The sequence below is a fragment of the Equus asinus genome, chromosome 18, assembly GCF_041296235.1.
Source record: "Equus asinus isolate D_3611 breed Donkey chromosome 18, EquAss-T2T_v2, whole genome shotgun sequence".
NCBI lineage: Eukaryota > Metazoa > Chordata > Mammalia > Perissodactyla > Equidae > Equus > Equus asinus.
Genome location: NC_091807.1, coordinates 24,032,327 through 24,044,949, shown reverse-complemented (window position 1 = coordinate 24,044,949; position 12,623 = coordinate 24,032,327). Strand labels below are relative to the sequence as shown.

The following is a 12,623-nucleotide window of genomic DNA, read 5'->3' as shown; positions in this document are numbered from 1 at the left end:
CTAAACACTCTTTCAGAAACAATAGTGACAGTAAAAAGGATTGGATATAATTATTCCCCCTGGGACAGATCTTTTCCTTTTGTTGTCTCTGTTTTTTGCTATACATTTTAATAAGATTGGCATCCAAAGCCACTATAAACGGTTTGTAGTATTAATATATAGAATATCAAAATTATGAAATCAGGGAAATTGGGCAGGAAAACAAATGTTACTAGTGACAGAAGATGTAAAGACTTGAGAATGACTGAAATTATATGCATGGAAGTTAAACACATTTCTTAATCTTTACTTACTATTAGTATCTTTATGATGAGCAGGTGAATTCTTATGCTTATTTTTCTAACCATATGAATAATCCTGTCTTAAATATAAGTACTGTGAAATAGAAATAGCAGTTACTTTTAAGAGAGCATATTTCATAGGGATACCAGGAATTTCTTTTCCAGTCATTTCTGTATGAATGTTTCTGTGTTTTTAATTAAAATTTTAAGAAGTTCATCTTTGTGATAGCATAATGAAATAAAACTCCCTAAATGAGATTCCCTTTTATTCTGTGGTACAGGATACAGCTCTAGAAATAACTGGTTTTAAACCTTGGGAATTTTGTATTCTGGCCAGAAGTTGTAAAGGCAATTATTTCTTTATTTGAATTAAATATGCACGAACCATATGCCAAACACAGGGCTCTTTTTTTTTTTTAACCTAATGCAAGTGAAAACATAAAAGCACAGGGAAATGTTTTCTGTTTTTCCTCCTTAACTAAAAGTAGTTTTTGTTTCAGAAGTGTAGACGTAACCGCCATTTTATTTGGTATGGTGTATCTGCCTACTCCAACATAAGAGCTAATCTAATTTTTTTTTCATTTCTAAGAATGATTCTTAGAAATGTGTTTACATGAATAAATCAACGAAGCAGAACCCTTTAATTCATTGATTGAGGGACCCTGTAATGTCTTCCTGAATTATCTCATGTCCCGGGGCATCGCCATTAGGAAGAAAAGACTTCTGTTTATATAGATGCGCACACAGTGTGTATCTGAGCTCACATAAACAATGATGAGGTCATAGCTTACTCTGGCCTCCTAGGACTCATTATTCTTGCAGGAGCTTTGTTCCCTGGTAGAGAGCACAAAAGCCAGGCTGAGGCCTGGGGGCTCATGAGAGCCTTGTGTGCTCCTGTGTCATTGTCGAGCTCCAGAGATTCTGTGGGGCAAGTTAGGAATACATTTCTGAAGCTTATAAAGAAATGTTGGTATTAAATGACATAAGCAATTTTAAACATATGAACACATTCACTATTTAATTATCCATGGATTTAGAACCAGAATCCATGTGTGTCACAAAAGCCCAACTTTTCACTAATACCTTTAATCTTTTTCCAGTAATCCTAAACAGATTAACGGAGTCCCTTCCTATCTTGCTATTTCTCCTCCCTACATCTGACATTTGAGCTAAAGCAGAGCAGAGTGCCAAAAACCAAGGACAGTAATTGAGAGATTGAACAGGCTAAATCTGGTGGGTCTTCTGCACAATTGAAAAAGCAGATATTAGCATGTCCCAAAAGAGTACTGTCTGAGCTTGTAAGAGCTAGAAATTCAGGCGAGAACTCCTGGAAGAGTTTCTTTTCTAACCATTCAGTCATTTCTTTCTGTTTTCAACTCTCTAAGTTACTGCGTAGAACTGTCTTTACCTTGGTCCATTGTAGAGTTTCCTTGAAAGGCAGGGTCACCCAGTGATTGGGACAATGGGCTGTGGGACCTGAGAGCTGGACTATCCGTTCTTGCTCTACCCCTGACTAGCTCTGGAACTCGCTGAGTCACCAGCTACATAGCCTTCAACCTCCTTTGTGCCTCGTTTGCTCTATCTGTGAAGTGGGAAGAGCAGCTGTACCTCTGTCATAAGGTTGGTAGGAAGACTTATGAGTTGTTATTGTCGGCTGAAATAAAGAGTCTAGGTGATATTAGTGAAGGAGTTTATTCAGTAATCAGCGAGAGGAGTTCAAACCCCAGGAAAACCTTTCAACAGAGCGCTCTGATGGAGCTGCTCGGAGGGGTGTGAGGTTAAGTGCAGCTTATCTCTCTTCCACAAAACAGTGCATGTGCAGGGAAGAGGAAAAGAAAAAGACTTACAGCTAGATTTCCTATATGTCAATAAAAAAAGGGATAGAGAACATCTGGGCTTTTCTCTAGATTACACGTTGAAGATAACATAAACAAGAATTCCTTGGTTATACATCAAACAAGTTCGGAGATGCTGATATCTGTGTGTGAAGGGAGGTAAGAACCAGGGTCCTTAATTATTCCCTCGATCTCTAAGAAATGCAGCTGGGAAATGTGAGAGCAGGTACCCTATATCTTTTCCTGTTGTGGATCTGTCCGGCTGGCATCTTCGTCATGAGATGTGGGGATGCAAGGTCCTTTGACACAGGCTGAAGATGGCCTTCGCAGCTGCTTCATAACAGCGTGGATTTTATTATACTCACATAAAGCCTGTGCAGTTTACTTGTTAGATTTGCCAGTTAGACCAGGAAGAGGGATCCCAAAAATCTGTCCACATCATGCATAAAGCACTTAAAACATGATCTCGTTCATGTGAGTAGTCAATAAATTTGAACTGTTACTGCTTAGAGGGAAGAAAAGGCAGGAGAATGTTGGAGGCGAGGACTGAGTGGAAGAAATGAATGTGTACTGAGTACCTGCTATGGACTAAGCATTATGCTGGGTAACTAACACAGAACATTTTTATCCCCATGTCCTCTATATGAAAGATAATGTTGTCTGAACTGCAGGTGAGAAAATGCAGGCGTAGATAATTTTGAGACTCTCGTTCATTTTAAAATTGATGTTTATGTTAATAATCAGCACATGGGAATTTATGCTGTTTGTAGGAGTAGTGGAAGAAAAAGGGAGACCCAGCTGTTACTTAAGAGAAATTACCTCCCCATTCCGTAATTTAAGATTTAGCTTAATGCAGTAATGCCAAGGCCAGTGTGGAGCCATTACATTCTGATGCTCACACTTGGTTGTGACAATCCTTTAGGATAAGATGCCTTATAGAAACATTCATAGGTGATTATCTGCAAAAACACGAAAAATAGAAGAAGAAAAGAAAGTTATGATGAAAAGTACCCTATGTTTTCATTGAAATACTTTTTCTTTTATGAGCTCTTTAAAAAATTTCTTTTCTTCAAAACAATAAAGCCTTTTCAAGAGAGAAAAATGAAATAGAGCAACTAAAAAAGCACATTAAGCCAGTCAGCTGCACAAGTAAGGGACAGGGACATCATGGATAATTGCAATTAGTCGCAACCCTTTCTGTTTCCAACCTTGGAAGTATAATTGCAATAGAACTAGAGGGAGTTTTTAGGCTGGTGTTGAACAAGGAGCAAGCATCAGGGGTATGTAATATCCTGATTGTACCATCCTGCATATAAAATATTTGTCGCGTTCAACAATAGGCAGCCTTTAGTTTCTGACCTTTTAAAAATTACGTTTTTAAATTAGTGTGTATAAACCTATCATTTTTTAAATATATATGTTATAGATGTAGCTTGTCAGTTGTTCTCTCTCTCTCTACTCTTCTTTCAAGATTTAAAACACCATTCTCTCATTTGTAGATTCAGCCAGATTTCCTAGCACAAATGAGAATTATAATGATGTACTGCCAAAAGCTACATTGCAAGCTGTGATGTCTACTTTTTCTGAGATTATGGAGAAGGACCTATCTTCTAGGGTAAAAGAAATAGATAAGGCAGATGAATGCAGGTTTTGGGTTTTTTTTTTTTTTGGTATTTATTTATTTTCTGAAGTATGAGAATGTGGCCTGTGAAGGGCAGAAAGCAAGCAAGTACAGATCACCCTTTCTGAGTCAGGCACTGTGTCCTGTGTGATTCCTGATAAGAAAGACCAAATCTGGCCTTCAGGGATCTCAGAGTTGAAGAGGACAGTCAGAAGTATAAATAAATTAATAGATTGTGTTAAGTGCAATAATGGGGATTTGCATAGCATTTCATGGGACCGCAGAGAAAGGGAACCACTTCCGCCTGGGATGGCAGGGAGGTGGCCTGTAAGTTAAACAAAAGGAGAAGTGGAGGGACACCCTATAAAATATTGGACCCCCCCCCACACACACACACACACACCCTCCATCTCTGTGAATAAATTCTCTACCTTCCAACTGGTTTTCAAGGTGTCCATGACTCGTAGATTCATAATAACTAGATTTGCCCAAATGGCCAAAATTCTATTCTGACATGAACTTCCACAGCTGATTTTTTGTTTGTTTTAATGAAGAAGAAATGTGTATCTTTGGAAATCATTTTACAAAATCACACAGTAGAATGCATATAGCAATGGAATTGTGGAAGACAAAGGAGCCTTTGTCCTTTTTTATTAAAATGAATGTCCTCAAGACTGGAATAAAAATGAAATGGAACCAATTAGAAAAAAATGAATGCACTTAAGAAAAAGCTTAATTGTTGCTGAGAGAATTAGAATCTGATGGCGTAGAAAGAATTTAATTAAATTTCAAAGTAAAATAACTACAGTTTCGCCTTGGTCTTTCTCCTAGAAAATAAAATGTCTCTTATCGCTTATCACTTATTCCTTGGCCTACAAATTAGTAGTGGTTAAATTGCCTATTATTTTTCTCATTTTGATTGTTATACTGTTGTATGCTACTGATGATGGGTTTATTTGTGTGCATGACTGCTAAGATAACCATTAACACTGTGCATGTAGAAATACGGTCTTATATATAACGCTGTTATATGTGGGTGAAAAAAGGGAAGGACCTAACTTAAACTTGACAAATCCAAAATCACCTCTCCTTCTAGAGTGGAATGCCACTATTTAAAAGGAAAACGTTGATGAAGGAGAACAGTCATTATATATGTGAGTCTAAATGCTCCTGTAGAAGTAAAAAGTGGCCAAGTGACTAAGTAATTACCCATTAAGAAAGGAGTAGGAGAATTGGGTTAGAAGGGAGAATTGCAAAAAGATGACTCAATGCTTTCACATCAAGGGATGGATCCATGGGACCTCTGACCAAAAGAAGCAATTTTGGGCACAAACCTAAAAGCATTTTTTGCCCTTTTTCCCCACAGCCTCGTCACGTGTTCAATATGCTGAAGAAGTATGTGCGTGCTGAACAGAAAGACAGACAGCACACCCTAAAGCATTTTGAACATGTACGCATGGTGGATCCAAAGAAAGCTGCTCAGATCCGGTCCCAGGTAATCATCGGCAGCGTGGACAGCCCAGTGTCCCTGGGCTTTGAGTTGGATCTTTAGCTATCCTAGAGTAGCTATGGGTGTTATACTTCTATAGCAAGAGATCTTTAATACCTGGTAAATTCCAAAGGCTTATCTTAGAGCAACATGTAGTTTGGCATTTTCTGAGTTATGAAAATAATAAGGAATATAAAAATCTTAAGGGTCTATGGCTACTGATTCTTAAGGAACCATTTAAAACTCTGATGGCTAAAATAAAACAAAAGTTGTATAAACCAAAACCTCTAAAATTGGTTCAACTAAATTGTAACAAGCAATCATAAACTGCATCGCTACTCCAATACTTGGATATAATGTGAACTTAAATGAAACCCCATAATAATATGTTTTATACTCCTTCATTCCCAAAGGTTGAAACTTGAGATCTACCTCTGGAAATCTGAACTTTTACATTTCCTTGAATAGAAAAATATATATGTATACACACACACACATCTCTCTATCTATATATCATGAAATATCTAGTCAAATTAAAATATGTTTCTATCTATTGTTAAATTTGCAAAGAAATATATTTATCATCAGTAGTTATTTTAGGAAGCCTCAATATTAGGAATCAAAGTTGGGCAGAAATGATGTTTTTAATTAGCTTTATACTTTATAGTTACAAGCATACAATATAATGGGAAATCGAAAGCAGCTTCTAATTTAGAGAGGAAAAAAATGAGAGAACAAGAAAAATAAGACTGCCCTTTCAGGTTAAAAGTTCCAGCGGCACTTCTGTCAGTTTTATTTTGGAAGTTTGTATCTGTCTGCAGTGCTTGGTGAGGAAAATAACTAGCCTTACTCCAGAGATGGTTTACCTGGAACTGTCCTCGTTTGACGCAGGTTATGACACACCTCCGTGTGATTTACGAGCGCATGAACCAGTCTCTCTCCCTGCTCTACAATGTACCTGCAGTGGCTGAGGAGATTCAGGATGAAGTTGGTGAGTAGGCTGTTCTTTTGATGCTGTACATATACACATTTTTCTCCTGTGGGGGAAAATCAGAGAAGTGAGTTCGTCTGCATCAGGAATCACCAGTGTTTTAACATGTGGAAGGAAAAAGAACAGATGCCCTTTTAAGTGAAACTCTAGAGGAATGGCACTAGGTCTGACCTTGGCAATTGCATCTGTTCTTAACTATCCATACTTATAAGACTCGGGGGACGCAGATTGACACAAGGTGTACTTGTGTAATAATGGGCCACTTGTTATTGGATTGTACTTGTCAGCAATTTTCTTCTAATTTAGTCAGTCTTATACATTTCACCTTATGATGCTTTGGTACTTTACAGTTTAAGAAAAACAACCCTTCCTTCATCCTGTAATTCTTTATTCCCATAACCTGAGGAGTGGCATGATACCCCATTATACACGGAAGGAGCTCAAACTTAGAGTTTAAGTGACTTACTTGCCCATGTCACACATATCTGAAGTAGCACAGCAAAAGTACAAAACTGTGACTTCTGACTGACGTTATTGTTACATTCAGTAAGTCGCAAATTTCTTTGATTCCCCTACCCCCCCACAGCCATGCGCATTCTCTGTTGTTGAAACTTAATTAAATATGTGCCCACTATCTTTCATTAAACTTTTATTTTGAAATCATCATACACTTACAAGAAGTTGGAAAAATAATTCAGAGAAGTCCAGTGTACGCATCTCCCACTTACCTAGCTGTAATCCATGATCAAAACCAGGACATTGACGTTGACATTGTTGCCCAGTATCTTTTGTGTCCCTAGTTTTCCTAATGACAACTTTAATATTTCATATGAGTAAGTTCTCCTTTTTCTCTTTTTCTTGGAAAAGGAATGAAGTGTTGCATAACATAATTCTCTGTAAACCCCCAAATTGCCCATATTTGTTTGCCTGTATCTCACAAAGTACAGTTAACAGTTATGCTAGTGAATCTTTGAACATAAAGCTAATGTGTGTGTACTGGAGATATGGTGCATAAACTGTCAGCAGATAAGCAGTATGTTTGTGGTGTATCCCTCCCCATAACGAACCCCACCCTTCATTGATTGGGTTGGAGATAGATGCAGGTTATCTGAAATCAGAACACCCGGGATGTTAGAAATGGCTGTACCCGTTATAGGAATTCCACTTGTCAAGTGCCCGAAACACTGCTTGGTTTGCTTTTTACATTTTCTGCCAGTGTTATCCTACTCCTTCTTTTTTAACTTAACACTGCCTGTGAGTGTTGTTTGTATTCTCAAGTATTAAGCGCGTACCAGGTGATGATGCTCTGTTCCGTACTGTGTATTAATGGATGGAATCAAGTAGACTTTAGGCTGCATGCTTTGAAAAGAAATTTCGTGTGTCTCCTAAGCTTTTATTTTAAAGGGAGAGCTAGATGTTGAGCAAGATCTTATGAGCATAGTATAGTCAGTAGCGTTTTTAGTCTACACCATAGATTGAAGACGGGATTTCCAATTAATCTTTCCCTCTATTAAAGTTTCTTTAAGAAATGAATATACTTGTTAGATATATTTGTAAGATAGAAATTAAATTAGTAAGGAAACTTTAAAATAATGTATATTAAATAAGTATAAGAAAATTCTCCAAAAAAGTTGTAGAAGGGACAAAATGAAAGAAATCATCATATTCTCAATGAACTGAAATTCAGATCTTCTGGATAAATGTATTTTTGCTTATAGCTGTCTTATCAAGCTTATTTTCATGTGCAACTTCAATTGAGGTCTTGTCAGTAAGACCAAACTATAGAGCCCTTGCAAAGGACTAGAAAGTTGATGACCAATAATTCAGTCTCACCCAGTAATTATGGTTGACTCTTTCTAGTTAAATTATCAGAACGTTTTATTCAGCAAGATCCTACTGAAAACAGTGGCCACTTATGAGTCACACTTTCACAGCACCAGATGGTGATTCAGATATCTTGAATGCTGCAAAATGCCCAAGAATAGGGCAACACAGTAAACTTCAAATCTCAGTGACAGGGAAGATATTCAGAGAATTGGAACCATGGAATTTTCTCTTAAAAAAAAGGAAAGCTCATCTATTATGTTGGATTAAGAGCACGTTATTTTTTAAAATATTTCTATGATTCTAAATATACTGGATACCAAATTCTGAAAGATAATCTTTTAAAAATCTTTGCCTCCATTTTTAAATGACGGTTTCCTATAGAAAGAGAAACTTGGGTTAATGAACTTCCGTTAATTAGGCCCGTGCACCATTTGGGCTCCTAACCCCGAAGCTGAAACAGAGAGAACTCACTGGGGAGAATGGCTTTTCTGGGTTGAGCTTAGTTGTCTTCTCTAGTTGCTCTTCATTTGAAGGGACGTTTAAAAATAACTCACTTTCAAAGCAGGAATAGAGATGAAACAAGATTGGCCGTGGGTGCTAATTGTTTAAGCTGTGGTGAGTATATGGGGGTTGTTTGTGGTATTCTCTTTACTTTTGTATATGTTTGAAGTTTTCCATAACAGAAATTGTTTCCCAGCTTACTTTCTAAATAGGATCTTCATGGATTTCTTCCAGTGTATATCTTGTGCATCTTAATAGTTTCTAATTGAATGCTTTGTTATTAGTCTGATTTGCATTTATTTTCCTTTTTGTGTATAATCAGCCCTTAGATTTGGAATCAGTTGGGTGCAAATAAGGATACGAAAAGGATGAGATCAGAAACTACCTACAAATGCATGCCTGTAAAAAGTTTGTGTTTATAAATGTGGGCAACTAGGGTGTGTTTAATGCAGTAAAACATTTGGAGAAAAATAAAATAGTTTTATTAAATAAGAATGACAGGTGGTCTTGAGATGAAGGGTTTTCACCAGTGTGGGGAACTGCCGGTATCTTTAGTGACACAGGTGTATCTGCTTCAGTTAATTTTTGCTCTCGTAAGGGTAGAATTCTCTATTGTGGATGAAAATGAGGAAGAAGCTAGCCACACTAGAAGGAAGGTGAAAGTGGCAATTGGCATCACTGTTGTGAGAACAGTAAAGTGTGACCAACGAGAGCGTGGAATTTATCAGGCCAGTGAATTCCACCCTGCCCTTTTTCACCCATCGTGCTTTCCTGAGCAATCCCATCTGTTTATGCTACTTTGCTATAATTAACTCCAGTAAATCCCAAATCCGTAGTTTTAATAGCCTATCTGCTGAGTTTCCATGATATATTCCACAGTTTCTGACACATTTCCCAAGCTGCAATCAGTGTGTATAAGGAATTCATGGTTTCCTGCTTGAAATTTACTCATTTTTACAATCGCAGTTATGGGTTCTCCCAGTTGTCCTGTACTTATCCATGCTGCCTTCCTCTCCCTCACCCCTGACTTCTTAGCAATCTCAAGTCCTGTATAGTCTGCCTCCTATATTCATGTGGAATCCCTGCTCTGCACGTCCACTGTTTTAGCTCAGAGCCCTATCCCTCTCACATGAGTTTCCCTAGACTCCTGACTAGTCATCCTGCCTCTTGTCTCACCATGGCCCCCTCCTCCCCAAATTCTTCCTCTTCAGGGCTGCCTGAGTTCCCTGCTGAAATACAAATAACACCTGCACGTGGTTCTTCCCTGCTTGAAAAGTAGCATTTCAATATTCAACTGAAATGTCCATGCTCCTAGAAACCCTTGACTAATTTGCATAGAGAACAAGAGAGAAGAGCTAGCATTTGCGCGACAGCTATGTAGCAAACTAACGTGTATGTTACTGATGATGTTGATGGTCCAAGTTCTTTATGAAAGTTCACCCTTGGGGTTCAGGGCCACCAAATATGTGGCAGTGGTTTAGTGTTAGAGTGACAACTGACATTCATTCTACATGCCACTGATAGAGCCAATCCCTCTGACACTGGGTCTCTGACACATGAAGCGGGGCTTTTTGTAATTCACATGAATGCAACATATGAGCTAGTGACAACACTGGTGAATTCAGTGATACCACCCCCAATTTACAAATGAAGAAACTGAACCTTAGAGAGAGGTCACTAACTTGCCGTTAACAGTAAGCTGATGTTAGCCCGGTGGCGCAGCAGTTAAGTTTGCACGTTCGGCTTCGGAGGCCCAAGGTTCCCTGGTTCAGATCCCAGGTGCAGACATGGCACCGCTCGGCAAGCCATTCGGTGGTGGGCATCCCACATATAAAGTAGAGGAAGATGGGCACGGATGTTAGCTCAGGGCCAGTCTTCCTCAAAAAACAATAAAAAACAAAACAAAAGAAAAAAAGCAGTAAGATGAGGAAAGTGGAATTGAAGCAAAGATCTGCCTGAGTCCAGAATTCATGCTCCCTCTGCAATCCATTCTCCTCTCTCAAGTAGAATTTTCTTCTACTTAACCTCAGTGTCTAAGGCAGTGTGTATTCACCTCTAATGGCATACTGTACTTGGTATTTAATTATTTGTTTACATGTCCATCAACTCTCTGTCCTCGGAGCTCTTCCAGGCCATGTTGTGATCATCGTTGTATCTTTGCAATCCGACAGAGGACCTGGTACTTTGTAGGTGGTAGTGATCATAGACAAAGTTGAAGCGAATCCTCAGGCTGCAAGCTAGCTGCTCCTTAACTTAGCTTGCTCAAGGCGACTCCTCCATAACCCTGAAGACCTTCCCTGAACTCCTAGCCTAGGGTTGCACAAAAGAAATCTCTTCCTTCTACCCCAGCATTCTCTAAAGCTGTCATTGATCATGCTGACAAAATGGGTACAGTTGGCAAAGCTATCAAAATAAGGGATAAAGCCAAGTTCTAAGGGCTGTAATTAATACATTTTACACCATTGTCCTGTATCATTGTCATGACACTCCACTGTTTGGTTATCTGCCCAATTCACATACTTTGACATTTGATTTACTAAGAATGTTGTCCATTTTGACTGTCTTGTCAACTACAGTCTGAGGCTATTTATTCCATGTGCTTCACCAATAAGTGTGAATTGTCAAAACTACCCTATTAGTTGTTTTATAAAAGCTTGCCTTTTATTTTATAATAATTTTTCCATTCAATTTGAATTATTATGTGCGTGCTCCCAGGCACACTCATTTATTATTTAATATTTTCCTTTTTTTAAAAAAAAGTTATTTACATGCAAATTATGAAGTTTTCTTGCAAAGAAAGGCTTAAGGCATTGTTTGTAGAGGAAAGAAATCCCCTTATTCATTTAAAATGGCTGTTTAGCACTTTATTTTTTGTTCCACAAATGAGGGAATCATTATTTTAATGAAAATTTGCATCCTCTTCAATGTCCGTATTGTTTTAATCATCTTTTAACCCTTCAAAAAGACAGACTTCCGTCATCTCTTCTTTTGTTCAGCTCAACTTTTGCTTTGTCAAATTGCTATTTAGAGATGATTGAATTTTTTGCCCTTGGTAATCTTCCTTAAATCTGTGCTCAAAGGATTCTGTTCTCCTTCTCTTGGCACTGAGGCTGTTTATCGGAGTGCTTCGTTTTGCAGCTACCCCAAGGGTAAAAATATTGTAGGTTTCCATTCGGAGATGCCTGTCTCACAGAATGCTGGAATGACCAATTTATGAGAAAGGCAGTAGGAAGGAAAGGGAGAAGGAAGGCGTAATTGTTTCATACTCTGCTTACTTTTTTTTTTTTTGCGTTCAGAATTAATAAAAACATCAATTATTATAAACCAGATGTTGGAAGGATCTCTGATTGAACAAATCCACAGTGAAAGGGGTAGGGTTGAAATACGTGGCTGGAGATCAAGAAACTTATGCTGGGGAAAGAATGTTTATCGTTTTTTACTACAATTTGACTATGGCCTCTTGATAAAACTTTCTGCTCTTTGGGAAAAAGTACATCATGCTTATTTCGAAGACAGTGTTTCCATTCTCTGTCCCTAATAAACCTATTGGTTTTTGGATTTAAAGCATCCAAAGTAGTGTGTTTAAAATAGAATATTTACAGCACTTGCCAGACCAACAAAATGGGACATTCATTACTACTGAGAATTTTAAGTATCTTTGTTAGTCAAGGAAAGGCATCAAGGAGAAACAAAAAAAGTCATAAAAGTAAATAAAGTGAGAGAGTTCTTCATGTATTCAACTCTTCTCTGTTTTTCATAAGATATGACTTTTAAAGGTATATTGATTTTATATTTTATGGCTGATTTAAGTATTTGAAAACAAGAACATTGATTTGTATGATAAATTGCTAAAGACGTGTTCCTCCTTTGGTTTTACAATAGTCTCAGAGCTCTTTACTCGTACTTTCGCCAGTATTGTTCCCTGAATGTCAGGTATGATCTCTGTTTGTTTCCCTACCACTAAATGTATATCTTTGTCCTCCTCTTAGCAAGACAGTTACTCTTCCAAAATAGAGCCACTCATTTTATGGATGAGAACATGAAAATACATTAAGTGAACCTGTTTATAAACATCTTA

General features: G+C 37.8%; 1 protein-coding gene across 6 annotated transcripts in view; it reads left to right on the top strand.

Moving 5' to 3' along the window:
• Positions 1 to 12,623, top strand: part of APP (amyloid beta precursor protein) — a 253,740-nt gene that overhangs the window by 188,865 nt on the left and 52,252 nt on the right. For all 6 annotated transcript variants that reach the window (XM_014859018.3, XM_014859014.3, XM_014859016.3 and 3 more), the window contains 2 exons: positions 5,104 to 5,232; positions 6,118 to 6,217. In XM_014859018.3, the coding sequence (XP_014714504.3) occupies positions 5,104 to 5,232; positions 6,118 to 6,217 (229 nt within the window). The remainder of the gene's footprint in view (positions 1 to 5,103; positions 5,233 to 6,117; positions 6,218 to 12,623) is intronic.